Here is a 27775-nt window from a genome sequence, read left to right as displayed (position 1 = left end):
GAAGGAACAAAAAAGTGGCATGAGAACTATTTATTTTTATAGCTCGTGATACGTCATGATATCTATTTCAGACTCGCCTATTTATGGCTCGTAATAATTTTTATTAGAGAGATCGAAAGGTTGAAAAAAAAATTCAATTTATTAGGCCTAATATTCTCAGCTCTGTGAATCATCAGGCCATCAATAGACCGAATTCTCAACGTAGCAACAAACCAACGAGTTGTAATATCGAATACTTTATTATTTTAACAAACACGATTGTATTTTCCATAACCGATAGTAAAATATTTGCATAATAAAAATTGGTAACCACAATATTTTGTACGATTAAAAAAATTACTCGTTTAAAAAATATGCATACATGCTTAGGTACCTACCTATAATATCATCGTAATAAATTTAATACACTGTGAGCGAATTTTCGAATAATAAACTGAGATCTTCTTCTGACTGGGGCCTTGGGGCCAATTTGGTAATTCGATGCTGAAACAAATACACACACAAAAATTTATATTGGTTATAAAAGTTGAAACTATCGAATTTACGAGGCTTAATGTGAAAAATAATTCCTCTATGGTATGAAAAATTTATCAAGAGTCTAGAGCTATCTCACGAATAAAAAGAAAAATATTCATTTCAATAATCCCATTTAAAAAAAAAAAAACAGAACAAAAAAACAAGAATCGATCCTAGAAATTAGCCAGATTTTTGAAAATGGGATTAAATAAATCCTTCATTCGAACAAATTAATCATCTATTTCTATACAGTTATCAAGTTGAGTACATCAGAATTCAAACGTCCCTCTTACAAAATACGAGTAGGCAAATCGAAAAATGCTTGATTTAAAAATTCGCTAAAATTCTTACTTGAGGCAAAGTTCCTTGAACCAATCCAGGAATATCATCTTTTGTGTATCCCAACGCGCCGATACCGTTTTCTATTTTCATATCCAACATATACTGACGTATAATATCCGCTAATATCTTGCCTATTCGTACAATAAGATCGATCATTATAGAATTTATAATCATGAACATTTACGTAATATTACATATTGAACAAAAATGTAGAATATTAACTGTACATGATGAAATATTACTAATTTACCTGCGTCTTGTTTTTTAGCATTGGTGACATCTGCTCCAAGTAACTTGGCAGCTTCTAAATGACGTTCAGGACATGCGGAAGCACAAAACTCAAACACAGCTGGGGCTGACATCACGACTGATAGTCCATGGGGAATAATCGGATGATCTTTGCTACAGAAAATGAGGTGAGGTGAGATCAACGATGGAATACCTTTACGTTTGTATAAGATTTTACAAGGGAACTTTTTGATCTGGCAATGTAGGATTTTTGGCAAATTTTTGAAAATTTAAAAAAAATCAAAAAATTTGTTTCAAGGTAGTTTTTTTAGGTTTTTCATAAAAAATAGATTTTTATTTGTTTTTGAGTCAAATTAAACTAACGTGAGAAATTCCTTCAATTTTACTTCCTTTCATCAACAAATTGCAGTTTTGAGTATCATTTTTTGAAGCCTCCAGTGATTTTTCAATTTTCTCCAGACTTTTCAAATCGCTCTGGAGAGGCCAAAAATGAACTTGAGAATCAATAACATGCCACAAGTTTTTAACCAATTTGTAAATTCTAGAAAAAAAATGAAAAAAGTCAAATTTTCAAAAAAATAAAAATAAAAATAGAAAAAGTACATGCCAAGTGGGTTTTTGGGAAGATGTCGTCTGATCTGTCTAGGCAATCACCTGACTTGAAAACTAATCGTGATTTAACCTTTTGATCCCTCCAGAGCGACTTGAAATTTCTGGAGAAAATTTAAAAAATCACTGGAAGGCTGTAGGTTCAGAATGTCCCAAAACTAGGTACCTACTACCTAGTAGTTGTTGATGTGTGTGATTTGAATTAAAGAGATTATCCTCATTGGTTCATTTTACTCAGAAATTTATACTTCATGAAAAACTTGAAAAATCGTCCTTAAAACTGCTTTTTTGGATTTTATAAATTTTTAAAAATTCACCAAAAATCCAACAGTCAACCTTAGAACCTGAAATTTTGGTTACAAAAGTTTTAGGACGTGTTGTATCGACTCAAAGTTTAGCAAAGGTCAAATCGAAGAGTGCCAGTTCAAAAAGGTGAGCAATTTTAAATTTTCAAGTTGTTCCAAAAAATTTGATTCAGTCTTTGAAAGTTCAGGACACCACTAAAAAGCTGCCAAAAATATTATTGAAACTGGAACTACCAGAAAGATTGAAAAAAGTACTAAAAATGTCACGAAAAGTTCAAAAAATTAGTAAAAATTTACATAAAATTCTTGAAACTTGGTAAAAATGGTATCAAGTTTTGCAGAAATTATCAAAAATCAAACGAAAAATTAACCAATGTTCATCGACATTCTGAAAATTATTGCTTTTAACAGTTTAAAATTTAAACAGCTAAAAAATTGAATTAAATTTTTTTAAATATCATGAAACCTCAAAATATCAACGTGACATTTATTCGAACTTGTGAAAAATAATCTTATTGACTCAAAACTGCTAAATGTCGAAAAAATTGTCAAAAATTTCTTGAAAAAGTTAGAAATTTGCATAAAATTTTCAAATTTTGTAATTTTTATTTAAAATTTTAAGAAAATGATCAAAACAATGTTGAAATGAAAAACTATAGAACAATTTTCGACTTGTAGTTTTTTTCAAATTCTGATGTTTTATAAATTTTTATTTTTCTTGCAATTTCAAGTCCAGGGTCACGCTCGTGACCCCACCCCGCCCCCCCCTCCCAAAAATAAAACGAAAACGACGATTATAAACGAAAACGAACGGAGGTAGGTAATTTCCACGTCAATTTAATGGCAGTATTTCTAGTTTTTCATGAAATTTAAAATCACTCTGGAGGGGTTAAAAATGAACTTCGGGTTCAAAAGTAAATTTTTGGCCAATTTATAAATTTTAGAAAAATGTTTTTTTTTCGACAAGATTGTCAAGGCGAAATCAAAAAATTATTTTAAAAAACTCAAATTGCAGGAAAAATTACAGCGTTTTTGAATTTTTAGAATTTTCAAAACTTCGTCGAGATTCTAAAATGAGCTTTCGGATATAAAGTTTTGGTGATAATAGGAGTTTCAAGACACGCTGTTTCGATCTGTTTCGGTTTCGTTCAAATCGGAGAGTGTCAGTTCAAAGTCCTCAGATAGAAACAGCGATGGCAAAACTTTTACGTTATGTTTTACTTTTTTCAGTTTCAGCTTTAGTTCCACTTATTTCTCTATCAAATTGATAATATTATGAAAATTTTGAGAAAAAATAAACTACTGAAATTAAAGTTTTTCTTTTTTCTGTTTTAGTTTTAATTTCTTCATTTCAGTTTCACTGTTTCAGTTCCAATTTCTTCATTTTCAGTTACAGTTTTCCATCACTGAATAGAAGTCGTTGAGTAATGAGTCTAGTTACCTGTATCCTTCTGGGATGAATTTCTTAACATTTCCAGACAAAGGGTAAGACAATCCGTGGCACAGATGAACTCCAGCGTTACCGAACCCTACTCCAGCCATCGTAGAAGCTAAATGCATATTTGATCTTGCTTCTATATCATCAGCATTATAAACAGCTCTGCAAAATCAATTCCAACTATCAACATTAAATAGGCCTACTCCTTTGTGAATCAATATTCAATAACTAAAACAAATATTACGTAATTACGATACCTTTTAAAATACTTTCTAATCACATTCAACGCGAACACAGCCCAAACATCGGAGACAGGATTACTTCCTTGATAGGCCGGTCTATAAATGGGATTAACAGGTCTGGGAGTCCTCTCAGTATAGGGAATAGCTGTGAAAGATTCAATCGCGTGACAAAATACATCAAATCTAAACACAAAAAGCGAAAGCTATCAACTATAAGTTGATCTACAACTACACATAATTATAATTTTTCAAATCTACAGATCCGGAAACACTTACCCACTGAAGGCAGTCACACGTTCAGGAAGTGATAACGTATGTAAAGGATCAACTATACCCATCGTAGGCCTAAGTGATCTATGAGCTATACCAGTCTTCGCTTTTAACGGTTTATAATCAAAGATACTAACTCCTGTAGTCTCGCTACCGGTTCCAGAAGTTGTAGGTACTGTAAAATAAAAACAGATTTCTGTATTTTATACTATTTATACTCAAGCATGAAGTTTAATATGATTCGAGTGTGTGAATTTACTGGCGTATAATGGTTTCAGAGGTATGGTTATCGGAGTTCCGTCGCCGATCGGAGCATTGACGTATTTCAACAAAGGTGCATCTGGATCGCAAGAGTATAAATTAGCTGCTTTGGCAGTATCCATCACTGATCCTCCTCCTACTGCTATGAAAGCATCGAACTGTATGGATCTGACGTACTTGGTGGCTTCTTCTAAACTGTACAAACAAATAAATAACACAGATCGTCGATTTGATCAGTCCAGCTTCGAACTAGTAACAGGTAATTAGGAGTATTCTAAAGTAGAAAGATTTTAGCCTATACGAAGGTAAGTATACCTTTCATCGGTCGGTTCGACTCGAACTTTATCATATAGTTCGAATTCGATTCCATTTTTGGATAGAGAATCAAGAGTAACTTTGACCGGTTTCAACGAGCTTAAGTAAGGATCGGTCATCACGCAGACTTTCTTTACGTTCATGTTCACCATATCCATGCCTATTTCTTTGGTTACATCGAGACCATATCGAATGGTAGAACAGGCCATCTGTAATATAAAAATTGTATTGTCGTAATTAATTATTCGATGGTTTTGTATCATTATGGTGGTTTGTAATTTTGATAGGTACTAACTTCAAAAGCATACTCCTTATCAGTGCTCGAATTCAACGTAGAAGTGTAGCCTTTCGTTAACGTACTTCGAAGCGAACCTGGCGAAGAATGGGCCGGACATCTGCATCTAAAAGTAAATCAACGTCAGCGTATTTCTATTTAAATTAGAATTTTAAATTTATTGAAGAATGGTAGGCCTAGTAGTAATACTACTCACGATGCAGAGGACACGACTTCCATCAAATTCAACACCCTGGATCTCATTTTGAAAACACAACGAAAAACACGAACTAATTTCTATAGAATTGAAACCAACTGTGATGAGATTGCTTATACCATATCTCGTTATAATTTTACAGTTATGTAATCTGTTTTTTTCTGTTAATTTATCGCGTCAGAGTATCATTTCTGAACGCATCATTCGTAAAAAAAAAAAAACTGGTAAACAGGATATTTTATTATCTTTCAATTCTCTTATCAAAATTACGGTTATTGGTATCAGTGTGGCCACTTGGCCAGTTCTAAGTTTAAAAATAAATTAAGAGTGAGAAAATGAACGCAAAAAATGATTCTGTCTTTTGACATTTTTAGGTAAATATTCCAAATGGCAGAAGAAATTTTGAACCAGACAGAAAGGAATCAAAAGAGGAACTCAAAATACACTTTCAGTGAAAATTTTACAAGCTTACGAGTATGTTCATTTTTAGATTTTTGGTGAATTTTTGAAAATTCAAATGTGGCTTATTTCTTGTGAAAAAAATGATCAAAATTTGATCAAATTGATACGAAAGGTTGAAATTGGATTTGTGCTGCGTTTCCGACCTCCCGAATCAATTGGTGGTGGGTTTCGAACTGTTTTGGAGCCTCCAGCAGATTTTTGGGTTTCTATAAGTTTTCGAAAAAATCGAAAAACGTCGTGAGAAGGATGAAAATCAAGTTCAGCTCTTGTTAACTTGGATTTATACCCTCGATTCCCTCTTTGGTATCCTGTCGATCGATTTAGTTCATTTTCATCTATTATCAGTGTTTTTTTTTCGAAAACTGGAGAATTTGAAAATCCACTGGAGGCTCCAGAACGATCTGAAACAATCACCAATCGACTCTGAAGGTAGAAAATACAAAATAGTAGGTAGGTAGGTACCTATACAAATCAAATCTTGTCTTTTTTCGCTCACGCGCGTTCGCAAACGATGATTAATTATTATTATTATTTTATTTATTTTTTTCACTTCTGGGGCAATTTTCTTTGAAAACAAAGATGAAATGTTAGCACTTTTCGGTAAAAAAAAAACATGTACCAACTTATGGAAAAAAGCAAAACTTTGACAATTTCAACAAAATGAAGAGCTTTTTGGCAATCACTGGAAAAAAGCGAGAATTTTGGAATTTTTTGCAAAAAAACGACAGTTTTTGGCACTTGAGCTGAAAAGCAAGAATTTTTGAAAATTTTTTGCAGAAAGTAAGACTCATATAATTTTAGGAAAAAAGGTACGTTTTTGAAATTTCTGATAGAAAGCGATACTTTTGAGTAGGTAATTCTCGAAAAAAAAGTTAGACTTTTTGGAATTTTCTGCAAAAAAAAACGACAATTTTTAGCAATTTTGTTACAAATTGAGAATTTTTGATGATTTTTGGCAAAAATCAAAACTTAGACAATTTTAGAGAACAGAAGTACGTTTTTGAAATTTCTGAAATAAGACGATACTGATACCTTCGAGTAATTCTTGAAAAAAAAGTGAGACTTTTTAACAATTTTTGTAAAAAAAAAAAAAAAATTCTCAAATACTTAGCAAAGACTTTGACAATTTTAGCAAAAAAACAGGACCTTTTGATTACAATATTCAAAAAAACGATACTTTCTAATCAACTAAAAAAATAGAACTGAATTAAATTTTCACCCAACTTTCTTAGTTTTTTTTCTTCGAAAACTAGAGAATTTGAAAATCCGTTTGTAAGCTTCAGAATGATTCGAAACGATCTGTAATCGAATCAGGAGGCCGAAAATACAAAAATAGGTACCTACTACTAAATTTCAATCTCAATATTATGTCAATTTGATCGAATTTTGATTTTTGTTCATAAGAAATAAATCAAGTTGGAATATTTAAAAATTTTCCAAACATTGAAAAGTGTACCTGTAGGTAGTTTAGCACTCGAAATTGTTCATTGTTGTTGATGTTGTTTTCTAGGGTGCTTTTTTGATTCCCTATTGTCTGATTCAGAAAATCTGTACTGGTTGGGATGCTTTCTCTGGAGAGGTGATTTCCAATTCGCAGTTCTTGAAAAATATACAGCTAGATCAGAAAGACATGCCAAAATACTTCACCAATCAAAATTTCAGTTTCCAAATTCCATTTTTCGATTCTTGGGGTATTTTGCAAAATCAAAATTTTGGCTCAAAAATTTACCTACTGAAAAATATCAAAATTTTACTAAATTAGGCTTGTATCCTATTTTTGAACCAGGAAATCGATTGGAAACTGTTTTTTTTAAACTGTTTGATTTAGAGTGTCATTCTTATTGTGTTTGATTGTTTTATGGGTCATTCCATGTCAACTCAACCAAAAATGGGCGATTTTGAAAGTCATGTCTTTCGATTTCGCTCAAATTTTTTTTACAACACATCACCCAGTAAGTAAGAACCCCGAGATTAGTTTGGTCCCAGCCCCCCAGGAGGCGGGTGGGGGGGGGGGCTCCCATGATTTTCACATTGTCTCGAGGTACTCAACTTCAGCGGCCTATTCCTCCAAAACTATGATACTTTGATCAAAACTGATTTCACAGTTCGAAAGGGCATTGCATTTAGAACTTTTTAAGCATTTTGAAATTTTCCAAAGTTGAAAGTTGAACTTTTAAATTGAAAGTTGAAATTTCAAAATGGCGCTGTAAGTGGGAGCTACGATTTAAAATTTTGAAAAAATTTCCATAGATGTACCTTTTGATGCTTTTTCGAAATATTCAAATTTCGAGATGGAATCTCTCAATGGAGGAGGAGCATCCCCACCCCCAATTTTGGGCGAAACTTTCGAAAGAAAATATGGGGCATGTGATACATCGAATTCTATGTTTTTGGTGACGCTGAACACGAATATGACGTCAGATTTTTGATAGGACCCCATCCACGGCCCCCAGCACCTCCCCAAAGGGGGTAAAAGTTCAAAAAATGGTTACATTCGTGTGACACATGGAATAGTATGTTTTTGGTGACGCTGAACACGAAAATGACGTTAGATTTTTGATTGGTCCCCATCCACGGCCCCCAATAATTTTTTTGGACTTTTACCCATTGATGGAGGTTCTGGGGGCCATGGGTGAAGTCGATTCGAAAAACTAAGGCAATATTCGTGTTCAGCGATATCGAAAACATACTATTTCATGTGTCACACGAATGTTACCATTTTTTGAGGGTGTCACCCCCTTTGGGGAGGTGCTGGGGGCCGTGGATGGGGTCCTATCAAAAATCTGACGTCATATGCGTGTTCAGCGTCACCAAAAACATGGAATTCGATGTATCACATGCCCCAGATTTTCTTTCGAAAGTTTCGCCCAAAATTGGGGGTGGGGATGCTCCTCCTCCATTGAGAGATCCCATCTCGAAACTTAAATATTTCGAAAAAGCATCAAAAGGTACATCTATGGAAATTTTTTCAAAATTTTAAATGGTAGCTCCCACTTTTACAGCGCTATTTTGAAATTTGAACTTTAAATTTGAAAGTTCAACTTTCAACTTTTAAAAATTTCAAAATGCTTAAAAAGTTCTAAATGCAATGCCCTCTCAAACTGTGAAATCAGTTTTGATCAAAGTATCATAGTTTTGGAGGAATGGGCAGCTGAAGTTGAGTACCTCGAGACAATGTGAAAATAATGGAAGCCCCCCCCCACCCGCCCCACAGTGGGCTGTGAGAACCCTCAAAACGGGCGTAATTCAAAAACTTACAGTGAACTCTAAAACAGTGGTACAATGATATGCTCCCTTATGTTTTTGGGGTCGCAGAATACGAATTTGACAATATTGTTTTTGTAGGGGTGGGGGGTGAAGGGGGCGAAAAATTCAAAATTTGACTAAAATGATGTGTGATAAGTCGAAATGTATGTTTTTGAGGGTGTAGATCACGAATCTGACAATATTTTTTTCATAGGGGTCAATGGTGGCCGTTTTTTGCCTACTCTGCTGCATAAATAGGAATAGAAAAATTTTTTGCACGTAGATGCACGGGAAATTCCAGTGGCTGGTAATACTTAAGATAGTGTATTTCAAGATGTTAATTGCCATTTTTGCCCTAAAGTGCCCCCGCGACCTCCACAGTCGATTATAGTGAAAAATCTTGGTGAATTTCGTTAAAATGTGACAAATTTTTACTTCCAGGGACTTTGACGGCTCCCCAATAGAAAATTCTTCATCCCCCACCCTTCACCCCTTCTACACCCTCGAAAACGTACATTTTGACATATCGCACGTAATTATGGTCAAATTTTGAATTTTTCACCGTTTTTACACCCTTCAACCCCCACTATTCAACCCTACGAAAAAAATATTGTCTAATTCGTGATCTACACCCTCAAAAACATACGATTCGATATATCACACATCATTATGGTCAAAATTTGAATTTTTCACCCCCTTCATCCCCCACCATTCTCCCCTACGAAAAAAATATTGTCAAATTCGTGATCTACAACCTCGAAAACATACATTTCGACATATCACACATCATGATAGTCAAATTGTGAATTTTTAAACATTTTCACCCCCTCAGCCTCCACCATTGACCCCTACGAAAAAAATATTGTCAAATTCGTGATCTACACCCTCAAAAACACACATTTCGACATATCACACATCATTATAGTCAAATTTTGAATTTTTCGCTCCCCTCACCCCCCCCCCCCCCAACTTCTACAAAAAAAATATTGTCAAATTCGTATTCTGCGACCACAAAAACATAAGGGAGGATATCATTGTACCATTTTTTTAGGGTTCATTGTAAGTTTTTAAATTACGCCCGTTTTGAGGGTGCTCACAGCCCACTGTGCGCCCCCTGAGGGGGCTGGGACCAAACTAATTGCGGGGTTCTTACTTACTGGGTGGGTATATATTGTAAAAAAAAATTGAGCGAAATCGAAAGACATGACTCAAAAACGTTGGTCTAGTAGACATGGAATGACTCTTATTTTATGTATTATTTTGTTTCCTGTTGTTAATTGTTATATAGGGTGTCCGGTGAGTGGTGGTACAAACTTCAGATTGACTAAGAAAAAACGTTTTGTGAACAAGTTGCCTATCTTGAAAATTGAAGGGGCAAAATGACATTTTGATAATAAAATAAAGAGATAAAACGAAAATTTTGATGGTGGTAACTGATGGGTAACTGGTAGTACTTTGAAAACTGAGCAAATTTTGCCCTTACAAATTTTTGCCTAACTTGAAAATTGAAGCGGCTATGACCACAATCATAAAAAAGACTCGAAGAAAAAATCAATAGCAAAAATGGATTCTACGAGTACGTTCAAAATTGATCAAATTTTGTTCTCTTCAATTTTTGGCCTAGATCAAAATATTGGAGGAGCTACGCAACATTCAAAGTATGAAAAATTTCAAGGGTTGCTCAATTTTTTTGAAATTTCTTTTAAATGTCGCGTAGATCCTTCAATTTTGACTTATGGAAAAAATTAAAGAGAACAAAATTTGATCAATTTTGAATGTAGAATCCATTTCCGCTAATGATTTTTTCTTCGAGTCTTATTTTATTCTAAATGTGGTCATAGCCCCTTCAATTTTCAAGTTGGGCAAAAATTTGTAAGGACAAAATTTACTCAGTTTTCAAAGTACTACCAGTTCCCACCATCAAAATTTTAATTTTCATTTTATCATTTTATCTGTTTATTATCAAAATGTCATTTTGCCCCTTCAATTTTCAAGATAGGCAACTTGTTCATCTAACGTTTTTTCTTAGTCCTATAGTCGTATGTATCCAAATCTGAAGTTTGTATCACCACTCCCCGGACACCCTGTATGTATAGATTTTTTTAGTTACCACATGGACATTTTTGTGCGTGCGCAACTGAGCAACAAGGTGCAATGTATGGATCCTCATAAAAAAAAACCTTATCAGTTATCACTTATCACAATACGGACATTAACCCATCTGGACATTTTTTCATGAATTCCGAATTTCCGAATTCCAGCTGCGAGTGCCTTTTGAAGTTTCGATCTTGTGAGGACAAATTCGATCAAGATAAACATGAGATCCCAGGGTAAGTTACTTTTGTAGGGTATATATAAGCTGTTGGAAGCTTTTCATTCCAAGTAATTTTTTTTTCCATTAGAATACTGGAGCCAATTGATGCGAGATGCCGGAATCGGCGATGACTGTATCGAAGAATACGCGGCGATGTTTGTAGAACAACGTATCAGATATTTCCAGATTTTCAAACTTGTTTATACAGATTTTAAATTGATCGGCATGAAACGTGTGGGAGACATAGTACGATTACGCCAGTATATTATTCGTGATTTAAATGAAGCTAGGAGAATATCGTATACTCGGGAGTTGTGTGCTAGAATCAGCTCAACGGACCTGTCACCATCCGAATCAGTGCCAGTGAGTGTTGATGCGAACATGAAATCCCAGGGTAAGTTACTTTTGTACGGTATTATAAGCTTTTGGAAGCTTTTCATTTCAAGTAAATTTTTTTTTCCATTAGAATACTGGAGCCAATTCATGCGAGATGCCGGAATCGGCGATGACTGTACTGAAGAGTACGCGGCGATGTTTGTAGAACAACGTATCAGATATTTCCAGATTTTCAAACTTGTTTATAAAGATTTTAAATTGATCGGCATGAAACGTGTAGGAGACATAGTACGATTACGCCAGTATATTCGTGAGTTAAATGAAGCTAAGAGAAAATCGTATGACCGGGAGTTGTGCGCTAGAATCAGCTCAACGGAACAGTCACTATCTGAATCAGTGCCAGTTAGTGTTTTTATTCCTTTAAAATTGATACTACATATTTTGTGCATTAATCGCTTCTATTTTTCGTAGGGTTGTTACCAGTGATTACCATGATTATCGCCTGCTTCGAAGCTTGAATTTATCATCGATGATTGTTAATTATTGCAACAGTGAGATTTATGTATCCGGATAATTCGTTCAAATCGTCTCGTAAGGTTGTTACCAGTGATTACTGATTGTCGCCTGTTTCGAAGCTTGAATTTATCATCAATGATCGTTAATTGCAACAGTGAGAGTAAATCTATATTGTCCGGCATATGACAATAGGAGTAATTGCACCCCCCCCCCCCCCGATCCTCCGGGACAACTTTTTTCTTAAAGGGAACATCCTTAGGAACATTTTAAAGCAAACTTGCCAAAAAAAAAAAAAAGTTGGCATTACTTACAAAATGGCGGCCATTTTTATTGACAGGTCAGCCGAAATCGCAGATTTTGCATTTTAACATAGGACTTGCACGAACTTTTTCAAACTTTACAAAGGTAGATCGAAAGATCATGCAAAAATTCATCACCTGTCACAATTTCAAGTGCTAAAGTGCGTTTTTCGATTTTTGGTGAATTTTTGAAAATCGAATTTAGGCCAAAGTTGAGGGAAAAAAATCAAAATTTTACCAAATTGACCGAGAAAGCTGAAATTTGGGATATACCCTATTTTCGGCATGCCAAATCGATTGGAAACGGTTTCAACCCGTTTTGAGCAGTTCTGGAGCCTCCAGCAGATTTTTGAAACTCGAAATTCCCACAAAATTCCATCGAATTGGAGTTGTAAAGCTAAAATTTATTCTAAAAACTAATTTCAATACGCTACGAAGTACTGCAGGTGAATTTTAAGTCGTTTTTGGATCCTCCGCCAACTTTTTGAAAATTCCTGAAGCCTCCAGCAGATTTTTCAAACTTTAAATTTTCACAAAATTTCATCAAACGAAGATGGAAAGCTGAAATTTACTCTACACTCCAATTTTAACACCCTCTGAAGACGACTCCAGGTCGGTTCAAGTTATTTTAGAGCCTCCAGCGACTTCTTTGAAAATTACTGGAGCCTCCAGTAGATTTTTGAAACTTGAAATTCCCGCAACATTAATTTATCAAATGGAGTTTTGGCTAGCTGAAATTTACTTCGCAGACTACATGGTGGTTTCAAATGATTTTGAAGTTTCCAGCTACTTTTAGGAAATTTCAATTTTTCAAAAAAAACGTCATACAACCTTTCAAAAAGTTGCTGGAGGCTCCAAAACCAAAACGACTTGAAATTCACCAGCAGTCAACTTCGTAGCGTATTAAAATTAGTTTGCAGAATGAATTTCGACTCTCCATCTTAGTTTGATGAAATTTTGGGGAAATTTCAAGTTTCAAAAATCTACTGGAGGCTCCAGTAATTTTCATAAAATGCGCTGGAGGCCCAAAAATGACTTGGGAACCCCCTGAAGTCGTCTTCAGAGGGTGTTAAAATTGGAGTGTAGAGTAAATTTCAGCTTTCCATCTCCATTTCAAGTTTCAAAAATCTACTGGAGGCTCCAGTAATTTTCAAAAAAGTCGTTGGAGGCTCTAAAATGATTTGAAATCCACCAGAAGTCGTTTTCAGAGGGTGTTAAAATTAGAGTGTAGAGTAAATTTCAGCTTTCCATCTCCATTTCAAGTTTCAAAAATCTACTGGAGGCTCCAGTAATTTTCAAAAAAGTCGTTGGAGGCCCTAAAATGACTTGAAATCCCCTGAAGTCGTCTTCAGAGGGTGTTAAAATTAGAGTGTAGAGTAAATTTCAGCTTTCCATCTCCATTTCAAGTTTCAAAAATCTACTGGAGGCTCCAGTAATTTTCAAAAAAGTCGTTGGAGGTTCTAAAATGACTTGAAACCCCCTGAAATCGTCTTCAGAGGGTGTTAAAATTGGAGTGTAGAGTAAATTTCAGCTTTCCATCTCCATTTCAAGTTTCAAAAATCTACTGGAGGCTCCAGTAATTTTCAAAAAAGTCGTTGGAGGCTTTAAAATGACTTGAAATCCACCGGAAGTCGTTTTCAGAGGGTGTTAAAATAGAGTGTAGAGTAAATTAAATTTCAGCTTTCCATCTCCATTCGATGAAATTTTGTGAAAATTCAAAGTTTCAAAAATCTGCTGGAGGCTTCAGGAATTTTCAAAAAGTCGCTGGAGGATCCAAAAACGACTTAAAATTCACCTGCAGTACTTCGTAGCGTATTGAAATTAGTTTTTAGAATAAATTTTAGCTTTACAACTTCAATTTGATGGAATTTTGTGGGAATTTCGAGTTTCAAAAATCTGCTGGAGGCTCCAGAACTGCTCAAAACGGGTTGAAACAGTTTCCAATCGATTTGGCATGTCGAATATAGGGTATATCCCAAAGTTCAGCTTTCTCGGTCAATTTGGTAAAATTTTGATTTTTTCCCCTCAATTTTAGCCTAAATTCGGTTTTTTAAAAATTCACCAAAAATCGAAAAACGCACTTTAGCACTTGAAATTTTGACAAGTGATAAATTTTTGTATGATCTTTCGATCTAACTTTGTAAAGTTTGAAAAAGTTCGTGCAAGTCCTATGTTAAAATGCAAAATCTGCGATTTCGGCTGACCTGTCAATCAAAATGGCCGCCATTTTGTAAGTAAGGCCAACTTTTTTTTTGGCAAGTGTGCTTTAAAATGTTCCTAAGGATGTTCCCTTTAAGAAAAAAGTTGTCCCGGAGGATCGGCGGGGGGGGGGGCGCAATTACTCATATTGTCATATTATGCCGGACTAATAAAGTTGCGGCCCAAAATGGCTGATTTTTTGATATGTTGTGCCCGAGGGTCTTGGCTACAACATATCAAAAGATTAGCCAATTTGGGCCATTTCTACGTTTCCAAAGTGTACTAAGTACCATGAATTGCTTATCAATATTTTTTTGGACTTAGTGCGTTTTGGAAACACATGCTTCATTATGTACTCGGATAATTCGTTCAAATCGTCTCGTAAGGTTGTTATCAGTGATTACTGATTGTCGCCTGCTTCGAAGCTTGAATTCATCATCAATGATCGTTAATTGCAACAGTGAGAGTAAATTTATATTGTACAGATTATTATCAATAAAGAACCGAAGAATATAATACATAGGAGATGTTGAAATATTAGTATTCAATACCCAACCATGAACCATTCCACATTAGCTGGCTTTCTCTTGTTCTTCGACGCTAAAAGAACTGCATGGTTGAGAACAAGCAGCCACTACACTGTCATCTTGAACCATGGGAGACGAACAGCGAACTTTGATGGGTATTTCCTCTTCTAACTTTTGTAATTCAGTAGGTGGCGGTGTCACCTAAACATTACGAAACCTATCTGTAGTATTAGTAGTTTTCAAACAGCTGAAATGACATGTATTATCATACCTCCGAGGACTTCGATTCATTGTAATCTTGTATTCGACCGTACAATTTTATTTTCGTGATTTCATGTTCCTCTATTCCCATATCCTTCATTGCCTCGTAACTGAAAAATTGCAAGTCTTTTCGTCTTACACAATGGTACACAAAGCTTGCCGCATAAGTATCCAAAACGTTCTTCGGGATACCGGCATCTTTCAGAAACTGCATCCAATATTCTATTGAAAAAAAATTGCCATGAATGAAATTATAGGTATTGAATATCTCGAAAGAGCTCTGCGATGAAACTCTACCGTCAAATACAGTAAGCATCTCACCTTTGCTTTTCATTTTAAATTATTTTAATTAAAATAAAATCACTTTACTGTAAACTCTAAACAACTGTCTGTACAGAAACACAACAAACCACCTTATCAGTTACCACATGGACATTATTATGCGTGCGCAACTAGCGCAACGTGGCGCAACATGCCCTCAACAGAATAACAGAAATAAACAAATCACTTGATCAGTTATTTCAACGTTCACAACTCCATCTGGACATTTTTTTCAAGACTCAAGAGTTCCCTCCGAGTACGTTTTGAACTTTGAAGTTTGTGCTTTAATGAAATCAAACCTCGCGTTGCAATCACCTTGACATTTTTTTTTGTGCAATTTACCAATTTCAAAACATTTTGCAAGTATAGCGGTTGAAACCATGATAAAAACTGTTTAATTTATAAATTGTCATTATTGCATAATTTTGTTAACGTTAACAGATAAATTGTGAAATAATTGTTCCACTCTTCCACTACCTATATCATTATTTGGAACAAACATTTTAATTAGTATGGAAGATTCACGAGTTGAAGAGCTCATGAAAGAGTTGAGAGAGCTCCGAGCGAATATTTCGAGTAAAAATGAAATGATAGGCCAATTAGGAGAAAGACTGGTAAGTTACATAAATTTAGTACACTCTTACATACAATAAAAGCACCGAAAATGCTCTTTCAAGTGCTAAGATTCGTCTTTTAAATTTTGGAAAATTATTGACGATTCGAATTTACCCTAGCCTAATATTTTATGAGCACAATTTTTTGTGAAAAGGATTCCCTAAAATCTTATTATGTGTTGTTTTCACTTTTCAGAGACTGAGTCGAAAGTTTTCAGACATGCTCCGCTATAACTGCTGTGTTACGGATTTTAATCGTCGATTTATTCTCCCATCGGTTTCCGAAGTTCCAACTAATGACGACGAATGGTTAAATGCTTATGAAGAATTCAGCATGCAAAACTCCGATGCCGCACGTGCTTTTGTAATGGCCATCGAAGATAATCAAACAACAGTGAAAGACTTTGGTTCATTTCTGATGAAATTGTCAAGAATCGCAAGCGTACTACATGATCAGATGAATAAATTAGGAGGTGAATGGAACGATCAAAACGAAGACAGATTCCTTATGATGGCAGTCATTATACCCGATATTTCGCCCGGTAATCGCAACGTTGTCGAGTGTTTGAGTGAAATATATAAACGTTTCTAGTATTATAATATAAGCAATATGCATTACCTTCTTTGTGCCGATCTTTAACGAAACGATTAAGTTTATACGTTCGTTACTTTTTTTTTTTAGTCATTTTCGAATATATTTTATGCAAAATAAGACTAATTTTATTTCGAGAATATAAATAGGATATTAGGTTTGATAGGTACTCATAATACTTGAACTTTTGAATCAATTTTATGAGCTTTAGAGAGCTTTTTAGGATCTAGGATGTACGAACTGTGCGGCTGGGGAAGTTTTGGAACGTGGAGAATCCATTTCCGGTGTTGGTTCTTCTAAAAAGCTCAAAGTTTCTTGTAAAATTGAGTTTTTTTTCTAAAAAGTTGAACTTTCAGGTACAAGAAAGCTCGATTGATTGAAATAAATGAGCTTGACATGATCAGCGATGCTTAATTAGTAATAATCTACCCCTCGTACACTTCATTAGCTTTTAAATTAATGCAAAAAGCTCAATTTTCTAATTTTCTATATTTGCCCCTTAAAGTTGATTTATGCAACCTGCACTATTCAATGGATTTCTTGAAAAATCTGTCATATTGCACTAATCTGAGGTTTCTGATTACGATTTTGATATTAATTTTCGCAGTTAACGAGATCTAAGGGCGATTTAAGGTCGATGACCCCAGAATTTGAGCCTTGAGGTAATAAACGTAGGCAAATTCTCGAAAAATAATTTAATATTACACAGAAAAATCGTGCAAAAACATGGTACATACAAAATACACAGTATAAAACATTTGGTAAAACATCGTATCAAAAAATAAAAGCGTACAAAATGATACATTGTCTTAAGTTTAGAAAAAAATACGAGTACAAAAAATATCTATCAACATAAGGACGGAGATAATTGCATTTAAATAAATTAATTTTACCTACCACAAATTGAAATGGTGTAATGTATTACCATCGATACTGAAAACATGTCGAGTAACTAAATATCGTTTATCTTAAACGAATACTGAGAAATAAAATCTTACAATAATAATTGATCACAAATTTAAACGTTAAAAAATGAACACCGAGTTCGCAGATCAATTCAATACAAAGTACAAATAAAAATAATGAAAAAGAATCAAGATCTATACTCGAATCCTGAGCCATACCATCGCTAAAGCCATAACTAGAAGAATCGTACTACTGTAAACGCTCGCTGCTCCGGCTATTCTGCATTGGAACATGTCGAATCTGAAATTTAATTAATAAGATAAGTATACGTACATAAATAATAATTATCATGTTGAAATTTGACTAGAAATTGAAAATATATTTCGACGAAAATGTTTTTGAATAATTTTGAAGAATTCAAAGTCCAAAATTGGGCCATGATTTTTGGTCAAAATCAGGCTGAAATATTAACAAAAATTCAAAAATTTTTATTAGAATTTTTTTTGGCAATATTTTGAAGGTTTCAAAACCCAAATTTGGGTCAATGATCTTTAAAATTTTTAAAAAATTGTCACGAATGACGAAATTGATCAATATGAATTAAAATATTGACAAAGTACCTAAAATTTCTATTCAGAGTGTTTTTTTTTTTTTTTTTTTGTAAATTTGACAAATTTAGAACTCAAAACTGAGTCATGATTAATATTTCAAGCCCAAAATTAGATTGTGATTTTTGGGTTAAAAAAAAACATCTAAACTTCTTTCAAAGCAGTTATGAAAAATTTTGAGCTTAAATTGGGTAATGATTTTTCGGAATTTTTTTTTGAAAAAAGGGGTCATGTGACCTATCAAAATTAATCGAAATGCGAAAAATTCAAAAATATTTTGACGAAAATGTATTTTGGACATTACTGAACAATTTTGAGCCCAAAACAAGTGATGATTTTATTGGACAATAATTTGTTCAAAATAAGTGTATTTACCAATGATTGCCAATAAACTGTCCAAAAAAACATTTTCAGACAAATTTTTGATTTTTTGCCAAAATTTTTACCTATTTTGATTTGATAGGCCATCTCATGATACCTTCAAAAATTCCAAAAATCATCATGCAATCTGGGTTAAGACTTAAAACTTTTTCAAAAAAGCTTGAAAAAGTTTAATACAATTTCTTGATTTTTTTTTACAACTAAAATTTGAAATCATTTTGATAAATAACCTGACACCTTTTTGAATAATTAATCTCAAAAATCATGACCCAATTTTCAGGGCTCGTATTCAATTTTTTCCAACGCAATAACTTGGTAACCAAAACAGCTTGAAAAAGAAGCCCCCAAAAAAATAAAACCAAAAGTACCAAATCAAAAAAGTAACAAAACGAGAGCAAAACAATAATGCACAAAAAATTATCAAAAATAATAAAATAAAACAGAACATCACAAATTGAAACAAAAAGTTAAAGTATTTTGCAACTTTTGGATAAACAAAACAAGATTTTTTGGAAATTTTTGGCAACCAAGTGAAAATGTTCACAATTTCTGGTAAAAAAAAGTCAATTTTGGCAAACAGCAGGACTTAGATAAATTTAGCAAAAAAAGTGCTTTTCGGCAATTTCTGGCAAAAAACGAGACTTCTGGACAACTTTTGGAAAAACGTGAGGATTTTTGGATTTTTTTTTTTTTGTAAAAAAAAAACGATGAATTTTAGCAATTTTGTTTAAAAGTAAACATTTTTATTAATTTTTGACAATTGTTGGAAAAAAGTTGGACTTATATGAGAATTTTAGCAAAAAGCAGGACTTTTCAAAATTATTATTTATTAACTAAGAAGTGTCTCTTTTTGGCAATCTCAAACATAAAAGCGTTACTTTTTTTTTTTTTAGCAATTATGAGCACAAAATGATATGAATTTTTTCGACATTTTTGTAGAACAAACGAGACTTTTTTTTAACGCAATTTGGTGGTAAGAAAGTGAAAGTTTTGGTATTTGGCAAAAAAAACACGGTTGTAAAAGTTTTGAAAAAATGGAGACTTTTTAAAATTTTTTGTAAAAAAACGAGAATATTTTTTTTTTCAAATTTATAACAGAATGCAATTTTTGTCAAAAAACAAGACCTTTTTTCAATTTTTAGCTTGAAAAAAATTTTTTTTTTGCCTTTAGGTAAATTTTGATAAAAAATCAAGTCTTTGAGGAATTTATTTTCAAAAAAGCGACAATTTTTAGCAAAAAGAAGGCTATTTAATAGTTTTGACAAAGACGAGAAAATCCTATAAAAATGCTCAAAAAATATACAAGTCGAAATATTTTAATTTCTCGCAAACTTTCATCGTTTTTGTATAGGTCGCTTGATAACTTTTGAAAAACCCTTAAAATCATGATCAAATTTGGTCTTGAAAATTTTCGAAAGAGCTCAAGAAACTTTTTGGTTGGATTATTTCAAATTTCGCTTCGACGTTTCAATTTATTTTGATATCTAACATGACACTTGTTTTAAAATCCCAAAAATCGTGGTTCGATTTTGACTCAAAATTCTTTAATGAATCTGTGAAAAAGATTTCTCATACTTTTTCGACATTTTGTCTCAATTTTAATCTATTTTGATAAGTCACATGATACTTCTTTAAAACCAAAATTCTAAAAATCAAGACTCAATCTTGGGCTCAAACTTCTTCAAAAAAGCTCTAAAAAAATTTACATGATTTTTTTTGATTTTTAACCGAAATGGTAGCCCATTTTGATAAGTTACACGACACCTTATTGAACAATTCCAAAAATCGTGACTCAATTGTGGGCTCAAAATCTTCCCAAAAATGCTTTAAAAATCGTTTTCGTCAAAATATTTGAATTATTTCTCGCGAAATTTCAACTCATTTTAATATGTCACGTGACACTTTTCCAAAAATCCCAAAAATACTTCATAACCCAATTTCGAGGCTCAAAAATTTCCAAAATCTTTCGAATACATTTTTGTCGAAATATTTGAATTTCTGGCGAAATTTTAACTCATTTTGATAGGTCGCAAGGTCACTTTTAAATAATTCTAAAATTGACAAAAGTCGGTCAAATTGACATTTTTTGACGATTAGACATCGTTCCAAGCAAACGAACCTTGTTGCAGTATCAGCTACAATATTGCTGAATTCCGCTTCCATCAATTGCCCATCGAAATACGTTATAGGGTCTTCGTAAGGATACTCGTAGCCTTGTAAACATTCGCATTTATATCCACCAGTGTAATAACCTCGACCAAGGATCGGTACACACTGAAACCGAAATAAATTCGTATCAAAAAATAAGCTCATTTTACAACAAAGGCACAATTTCATTTCACATTTTAACGAGATAAAACTTACGTATGACGTTTTTCTGTCACATTTATCGGTAGCACGGAAAGCATTAGGAACGTAGTATTTATCTGTGCATTGATTTATATCCAAAGCCAAGAGATCCATTGTAACTGTTACTACACCTCTGTAAAAAAAAAAAAAACATCTTTCGTTAGAAGGGTTCAGTCCAATTTAGTAATAAATTGTGGCATAAAATGAAATCGGATTTTACTTGAATTCTAATTTATTCTTTAAACTGTCGTAACCGAAGAAAGGAGACGAATAACTAATCAGCCATTTCTTGACATGACCATCGCAATCGAAATATGGATCGCTCCAGTATCCGTGGTTCAAATTAGCAGCTCTGTTGATAATCACAAAAATGAAAATGTTTTCCAAAACCCGTAACTTTCAATCGATCGAAAGCGAAATTTACATACTTGTAATAAGTAGGAAAATGTTCGTATTTCTTCAAATGCTCTCCGCTTTCGTTATATCGAACTCTCATTTTGATGAAATATTTCTCCAGATTATCGAAATTGGTCGACCAACGTTGTTTCAAACCCTTGAAGAATTTCTTATTCGTGTAAACGTCATCTTAAAAAAAAAAAAGAGAAAATCAATCGTAAACATCGAGACTCGAAATTCTACGCGAATTCGTTTCGTAATCGGTGACTTACTCGGAGCAGTAATTCGAGCTAAATCTTCGACTTTAAAATTCCTCGTAGCAGCGTCATCGCTGACCTTGAAAGTTTTCGTATTCGTCAACTTATAAGCGTACGGGGCGAAAAGAGTACGATTCGTGAATTTATTAGTATCCCAGTAAGTTCCAGCCGAGAATATCTTGAAATCGCCCAGAACCAAGGATAAAGTCTCAGCTATCATTTGATCTTCGGTTAACGGTTTATCGGCTACTCTTTTCTCCGAATACACTTCGGTAGGATCGGAAATCTATATAATCAAAGAGCACACAAAAAGTCAAATAAACGATATTTCGAATACGAAAATGAAATAAAACGAGAGCTAGGTACTTGTAAAAATGCGCTGATAAAGTTGGCGAGTCGAGCAGCCATTCGAGCTTGATTAGAGAAGAATTCTCTGGCACCGAAACCGTAATCTCCGGTGAGCTGAAGCTGTTCGGCAGTGTACCTGGAAAATACCAGAGTTTAAAAGTGACCAAAGGGGTGGGGAAGGTATAAATGAGATAACCGTACTGTTTGCAAGTGTTTTCGTTCACTTTATGAATGAAACGAAGCACTTCGTCGATATTTTTATGAGTATCGTGGACGGAGCCGGGACCAGGAGTGTAATTCTTGTACTCGTAATGCTGCTGTAGGTATTTTTCACGGACTACTTTCGACGCTCGATCCCATCTTACGGGTGTTTTGTGGATCCCTGTAAATTATACGAATGAATTAGATGAATAAGAGTTCACAAGTACGTTGTCTAGGGGGTAAAAATGTGAACTAAATGGTATTTCATGATAGAAGCAGAAATGAACAAGGAAAGTATCCCAACAGGCACAACTGATAACAAATTTTTGAACCGTACGAAAGGTAATTGATAGAGAATCTCAAAATACACCAATAGTCAAAATTTCAGCAGCTGAAATTCATTTTTCAAGTTTTGGCGATTTTTTGAAAATTCAAATTTGGGCCAAAAATGGGGGGGGGGGGTGGTTCAAATTTTATAAACTTGCCCTAGAAACTTGAAATATGGTTTGAATCTTGTTTTTGACCTCTCAAGTCGATTGATGATGATTTCACACTGTTCTGGAGCCTCCAACGGATTTTTGGATTTTTTCCAGTTTGCCCAAAAAAAAACCGCTCCAAGTAGGGTGAAAATTAAATTCAGCACCTATAAACCCGTATTCATCATCTCTGCGACTCTTTCGAGTAACTTTTTGGAAATTACTGGAGCCTCCAGCAGATTTTTGAAACTTGAAAATTTTCATCAATTGCAGTTGGAAAGCCAAAAAACATTCTTCAAGTCATTTTGAACCCTCCGGTGTTTTTTTTTGGAAATTACTGGAGCCTCCAGCAGATTTTTGAAACTTGAAAATTTCCACAAAATTTCATCAAATGCAGTTGGAAAGACAAAAATACATTCTTCAAGTCATTTTGAAGCCTCCCGTGACTTTTTAGAAATTACTGGAGCCTCCAGTAGATTTTTGAAACTTGAAAATTTCCAGAAAATTTCATCAAATGCAGTTGGAAAGACAAAAATACATTCTTCAAGTCATTTTGAAGCCTCCCGTGACTTTCTAGAAATTACTGGAGCCTCCAGCAGATTTTTGAAACTTGAAAATTTCCAGAAAAATTCATCGAATGGAGTTGGAAAGACAAAATACATTCTTCAAGTCATTTTGAAGCCTCCTGTAACTTTTTAGAAATTACTGGAGTCTCCAGCAGATTTTTGAAACTTGAAAATTTCCATCAAAATTCATAAAATGCAGTTGGAAAGACGAAAATCACATTCTTCAAGTCATTTTGATTTTTGAAGCCTCCGATGACTTTTTAGAAATTACTGGAGCCTCCAGCAGATTTTTAAAACTTGAAAATTTTCATCAAAATTCATAAAATGCAGTTGGAAAGACGAAATACATTCTTCAAGTCATTTTGAAGCCTCCGGTGACTTTTTAGAAATTACTGGAGCCTCCAGTAGATTTTTGAAACTTGCAAAAAAAACGATAACTTTTAGCAGTTTTATAGTAAATTGAGAATCTTTGAAAATTTTTAGCAAAAAGCAAGACTCTGTCAATTTTAGAAAAAAAGTACTTTTTTGGAATTTCTGAAAAAAGCGATACTTTGAAGTAATTTTTGAAAAGGACCGATAATTTTTGTCAATAAGCAAGGCCATCGGACCATCACAATTTTAGCAAAAAACAAGGACCTTCTTCTTTTAACAATTTTTGGAAAGATGTGACACGTTTTGGAATTTTCCTAAAAAAAAAATTCATGACAATTTTAGAAAAAAAGTACGTTTTTGGAATTTCTGAAAAAAGTGAGACTTTTGAGCAATTTTTCCAAAAAACGGGAATTTTTGTCAAAAAACAAGATTTTGACAATCTTTGCGAAAGACCTTTTGATAACAAATTTTTGGAAAGGTATGACATTTTTTTCAATTTTTCTCAACAAAAAAAAACGATACTTTCCAATTATTCTGCCAAAAAGAGAGAAAATGTAGGTTATTAAAAAAAACAAAAAAAAACAGAATTTTTGTCAATTTTGATTTTAGCAAAAGGAAGAGCTTTTTGGCAATTTTTGTTAAAAAATCGAGACTTGGACAATTTTTAGAAAAAAATGATTCTTTTTGGATTTTTCTTGCAAAAAAACGACAATTTCATTTTATTGAAAGGCGAGGATTTTTGAATGTCTGGTACAAAGCAAGACTTCGACAATGTTAAAAAAAAGAAGTGAAACTTTTAAGCAATTTTGCTAAAAAACTAGAATTTCTGTCGAAAAGCGAGACTTTGACAACTTTAGCAAAAAAACAGGACCTTCTGATCACAATTTTTGAAAAGATGACACTTTTTGGAATTTTCCTTTAAAAGAACACACAATTGGTATTTTCTAATCATTTTGCTACAAAAAAAGAAATTTTCGACAATTTAAAATTTCAGAAAAAGGAACAGCTTTTAGGGAATTTTTGGCAAAAAAAACGAGATTTTTGAACTTTTTCAAAAAAAGTAAAAATTTATTGAAAAAACATTCGAATCTTTTTCGTAAATTTTGTCAAAAAGAGCGAGACTTTTCACCAATATTTTACAACAAAAAGTGATATACTTATTGTGACATTTCCTGCAAAAAATAAATTTTCAGCAATTTTCGTCTAAAAAAATGAAATTTTCAACAATTTTTGAAAAATGAAAGAATTTTTGACAACTTGGCCAAAATCAAGACCAAGAATTACAATATTTAAACAAAAAGCGAGATTTTGTTATTGACCAAGAAGTGACAATTTTTGGGAATTTTTGAAAAAAAGTGAGATTTTTAAGAAATTTTTATAGAAAGCGAGAATTTTGCAGGACTTTGACAATATTTTTAGACAAAGCAGTACCTTTCGACAATTACTAGCACAAAATGAAACTTTTTAGCAACTTTTGTCAAAAAAGCCATAATTTCTCCATGTTTACAGTGAAAAAGCGAGACTTTTTTGCCAATTTCTGGAAAAAAAACTACACTTTTGGAAAATTTTCAGAAAAAATCGAGACTTCTAAGTTTTTTTTTTTTTTTTTTTTTTGCAAAAGAGCAGAATTTTGGGGCTATTTTGACAAAAGGCCAGATTTTTAGATATTTTCGGCAGAAAACGAGACTTAGACAACTTTAGCAAAAAGCAGGACTTTCAAAAAAAAAAATCACTTTTTGATATTAAGTATGAATATTATTTTCTTGCTAAAGATGTATGAAAAAATGAAATTTTTGAAAATTTGAAAAAATGTAACTCAGTAACCAAAACGCAAAAAAAGTAACAAACTAGTTCAAAAACATGATTACTTGAAAGTACGAGCCCTGACCCTGATTTATCGATCAACAGAATTAAACCCTTGCTCACCCCCCCCCCCACCAAACAGCTCTCATGGTTCAATCATGAAATGCCCTTTAAACCCCAAAAAATTGCAGTTTGCCACCGAACTATTGTGAAAATTATCAACTTACATCCAATTTTCAAGCAATCAAAACCATTATAGTATTCTTCGTTCGAAGCTCTTTCGATAATTTCACCCAAAAATGGTCTCCGGACAACGTTCGGTAATCGATATCCAGGATTACATCTGCACTGGTATCCTCCTCTTCGGAATCCCCAACCATGTAGAGGTTCACACTATTGAAAAAAAACACACAATCAAAATTAATACGATGAAATAAAATGTCTCCGAGCAACTCAAAAAAACACAACTGCAACACTACAAAAAAAAAAAAAAAACAAAACACAACGAAAACGAAAACAAAATTCAACTAGAGGAAATCAACAGCACAAAGAAGCATCTTCAAGATAATTTTGATGAAATCTTACATTTAAAGTGCATTCGTGAACGTGGAAAGAAATGGATTACGAATCAATAGCGCTATAAGATAAATCGAGAAGTAAATTTATGAGTAAATGAATAAATGAATGAAGAAGTGTTTTGTGAACTGTTGGCTTTGGCGAGCACTTACTTCGGTGGTTTCTTTTTTACATCGAGCTGTATCCACGAATCGGTTCTTCCCATCGTTACCTTTGGTTTTTGGACACTGATTGATATCTATACGTTCGAAATCCAACTCCAATACTACAGCTGCGGTGTATCTGATTAAAAAATAAAAAATATCGGAATTAGCGTACGTTGAAAAAATGTCGGAAAAAATATACTGAGACGCTTACGTTGGGTATTCGATGTGTCGAAAACCAGTATGCCTCGGATAGATATCAGCAACAGGTGCTACAGCAGCTACCAACCATTTATCAGATCTTTTACAATCGTAATAAGGACGAGTCCATTTGACTGGGCCGGGATTTTCATCGGCTCCGGGAGGTCCATGAAACGTAAACGTTTCGTTAGTATTATTAGCGTATCGTATTTCTACGTGGTAGGTTGTTTTGGTATCGTGACGTTTATCAGCGACTGTATCCGGTAACCAGGCTCTATACCTGAAAGATAAACGATATTATAGATCATTGATCTAATACTAAGTCGATACAAAATAGAGTTTTAATCAATTCACCAGTCGTTTCGAGAGTGGTATAATTCGTTTGTGTAATCGTCACTATATCGATCGGTCGGAATCGCTCCTAAATCCATCGTCGAAAAAGTATTCAAAGTAGAAATTCGTTCCAGATGAATAGGATCGTTGAAATCATCGGCTCTGAAAATTGAAAAAAAAACACATCGTTAACATTTCTGCGATGTAATTAATTCATTTTTCATTTTTTTTTAGTTGAACACTCACCTGAAAGTTCTAGGAGCAAATCTAGGAAACGTTTTATTGAAGAACCCTCTGTACGAAGACGAATACGACATATTAGGAGAGAAATATATCGCACTACCGTTAATGTACGGATTCGACGATACATCAGCTACGGTAGACAGGAAATAGTACATCATTCCAGGATCATAGGTGTCATTTATGGCCGGTCTGATGAACCTAGCTTGCAAAATGTAACTGAAGAAGAACGATCTGCTCAGTGCCAAGTTATGCAAATGTACTAGAGCTGTTCTGTTCGGGAATACTGGATTAACGTTGATATCTTTGATGTCTGGTAAATGAGATACTGAGTCATCGGGTAAGACTAGATCTTCGACGTGTTGTATACGACAATTTCCACCGTTCACTTTGTCCAACTTGATGCGTATTTCATCGAAGGCATCTTTGGCTTGCCATTCGTATTGTCCTTCTACACCGATTTGAGTTATTATAGTTAATAAGAAAGTTACTATACCCCAAAACGCGATCATTTTCGAGCACTATTTACATCACTGGTGAAACGAATCTTTTGATCAGGTTGTCATCGATAGGCTTGTATCGCGAATCATGGACGGATGCGTTGACGAACTACTATGGTCTATGGGTGACTGGGATAACAATACTTGAAACTAGATAAATTACAATATTAAATAAAATAATTACTCAGTCTTTGGGTGTGACGATAAAATGAGTGTTTTGTTCACGAAACGAAACCGAAATTTGGCTGGGCGTTCCTAAAAAATTGTTTACAAGTGTTTTTGGTGGTTTCCATTTTGGCTTTTGACGTTGCGTATGTGTACAGTGCGTGAATTCGGGGGATTTGATTGGTTGATTGGTAACAGTGTAGCCAATTTGTTGAACATTGAACAAAAA

At 33.7% G+C, this 27775-nt stretch overlaps 5 protein-coding genes and 1 long non-coding RNA gene across 8 annotated transcripts; 3 read left to right on the top strand and 3 right to left on the bottom strand.

Moving 5' to 3' along the window:
* Positions 1–220: 220 nt before the first annotated feature.
* On the bottom strand, positions 221–5256 carry T3dh (Type III alcohol dehydrogenase). Its single transcript, XM_065368906.1, has 10 exons — positions 5039–5256; positions 4843–4948; positions 4548–4756; positions 4231–4427; positions 3978–4146; positions 3717–3884; positions 3463–3621; positions 1109–1260; positions 868–989; positions 221–483 (listed from the first exon to the last, which is right to left on the bottom strand). The coding sequence occupies exons 1-10, from the start codon at positions 5083–5085 to the stop codon at positions 400–402; spliced, it is 1413 nt and encodes a 470-aa protein (XP_065224978.1). The 5' UTR covers positions 5086–5256; the 3' UTR covers positions 221–399.
* On the top strand, positions 1260–3616 carry LOC135848850 (uncharacterized). The gene is made up of 2 exons (XR_010559449.1): positions 1260–2148; positions 3412–3616. It is a non-coding gene; the product is annotated as an uncharacterized LOC135848850 (long non-coding RNA).
* Positions 5257–9775: 4519 nt separating the features above from the next.
* LOC135846681 (uncharacterized) lies at positions 9776–12158 on the top strand. Its single transcript, XM_065365907.1, has 4 exons — positions 9776–11076; positions 11149–11454; positions 11527–11798; positions 11868–12158. The coding sequence occupies exons 1-4, from the start codon at positions 11064–11066 to the stop codon at positions 11880–11882; spliced, it is 606 nt and encodes a 201-aa protein (XP_065221979.1). The 5' UTR covers positions 9776–11063; the 3' UTR covers positions 11883–12158.
* Positions 12159–14862: 2704 nt separating this feature from the next.
* On the bottom strand, positions 14863–15652 carry LOC135846683 (uncharacterized). Its single transcript, XM_065365911.1, has 3 exons — positions 15520–15652; positions 15209–15420; positions 14863–15138 (listed from the first exon to the last, which is right to left on the bottom strand). The coding sequence occupies exons 1-3, from the start codon at positions 15530–15532 to the stop codon at positions 14983–14985; spliced, it is 381 nt and encodes a 126-aa protein (XP_065221983.1). The 5' UTR covers positions 15533–15652; the 3' UTR covers positions 14863–14982.
* Positions 15640–16847, top strand: LOC135846682 (uncharacterized). 3 transcript variants are annotated; one of them, XM_065365909.1, is made up of 3 exons: positions 15640–15775; positions 15961–16133; positions 16330–16847. In XM_065365909.1, exons 2-3 carry the CDS (start codon positions 16032–16034, stop codon positions 16723–16725), a joined length of 498 nt encoding a protein of 165 aa, XP_065221981.1. In that variant the 5' UTR covers positions 15640–15775; positions 15961–16031; the 3' UTR covers positions 16726–16847. The 3 variants fall into 3 exon arrangements, with proteins under 3 accessions (XP_065221981.1, XP_065221982.1, XP_065221980.1); XM_065365910.1 differs by having other exon boundaries at positions 15744–15882; XM_065365908.1 differs by lacking the exon at positions 15640–15775 and having other exon boundaries at positions 15782–16133.
* Positions 16848–17405: 558 nt separating this feature from the next.
* Positions 17406–27736, bottom strand: LOC135848136 (uncharacterized). Its single transcript, XM_065367931.1, has 13 exons — positions 26888–27736; positions 26663–26803; positions 26322–26588; positions 26117–26246; positions 25616–25781; positions 22172–22352; positions 21989–22106; positions 21638–21908; positions 21398–21554; positions 21190–21321; positions 20985–21102; positions 20740–20894; positions 17406–17931 (listed from the first exon to the last, which is right to left on the bottom strand). The coding sequence occupies exons 1-13, from the start codon at positions 27391–27393 to the stop codon at positions 17826–17828; spliced, it is 2448 nt and encodes an 815-aa protein (XP_065224003.1). The 5' UTR covers positions 27394–27736; the 3' UTR covers positions 17406–17825.
* Positions 27737–27775: the final 39 nt, after the last annotated feature.

This window comes from Planococcus citri, chromosome 5 (genome assembly GCF_950023065.1).
Source record: "Planococcus citri chromosome 5, ihPlaCitr1.1, whole genome shotgun sequence".
Lineage (NCBI taxonomy): Eukaryota > Metazoa > Arthropoda > Insecta > Hemiptera > Pseudococcidae > Planococcus > Planococcus citri.
Note: the sequence above shows the minus strand (reverse complement) of the source record. Positions and strands in the feature narration are given on the sequence as shown.

What these genes read in the sequence shown, in the direction of transcription:
- T3dh (XM_065368906.1), bottom strand. Translation starts at nt 5,085, where the DNA reads ATGAGATCCAGGGTGTTGAATTTGATGGAAGTCGTGTCCTCTGCATC. An exon ending in GTCGAACCGACCGATGAAAG is followed by an intron (nt 4,428 to 4,547) that starts GTATACTTACCT and finishes TTGTTTGTACAG; the next exon opens with TTTAGAAGAAGCCACCAAGT. An exon ending in TTCATCCCAGAAGGATACAG is followed by an intron (nt 1,261 to 3,462) that starts GTAACTAGACTC and finishes CATTTTCTGTAG; the next exon opens with CAAAGATCATCCGATTATTC.
- LOC135846681 (XM_065365907.1), top strand. An exon ending in TGCGAACATGAAATCCCAGG is followed by an intron (nt 11,455 to 11,526) that starts GTAAGTTACTTT and finishes TTTTTCCATTAG; the next exon opens with AATACTGGAGCCAATTCATG.
- LOC135846683 (XM_065365911.1), bottom strand. An exon ending in ATGAATCGAAGTCCTCGGAG is followed by an intron (nt 15,139 to 15,208) that starts GTATGATAATAC and finishes CGTAATGTTTAG; the next exon opens with GTGACACCGCCACCTACTGA.
- LOC135846682 (XM_065365909.1), top strand. Translation starts at nt 16,032, where the DNA reads ATGGAAGATTCACGAGTTGAAGAGCTCATGAAAGAGTTGAGAGAGCTC. An exon ending in GCCAATTAGGAGAAAGACTG is followed by an intron (nt 16,134 to 16,329) that starts GTAAGTTACATA and finishes TTCACTTTTCAG; the next exon opens with AGACTGAGTCGAAAGTTTTC.
- LOC135848136 (XM_065367931.1), bottom strand. Translation starts at nt 27,393, where the DNA reads ATGATCGCGTTTTGGGGTATAGTAACTTTCTTATTAACTATAATAACT. An exon ending in CATTTTCCTACTTATTACAA is followed by an intron (nt 21,322 to 21,397) that starts GTATGTAAATTT and finishes GATTATCAACAG; the next exon opens with AGCTGCTAATTTGAACCACG. An exon ending in GTGACAGAAAAACGTCATAC is followed by an intron (nt 20,895 to 20,984) that starts GTAAGTTTTATC and finishes TTTCGGTTTCAG; the next exon opens with TGTGTACCGATCCTTGGTCG.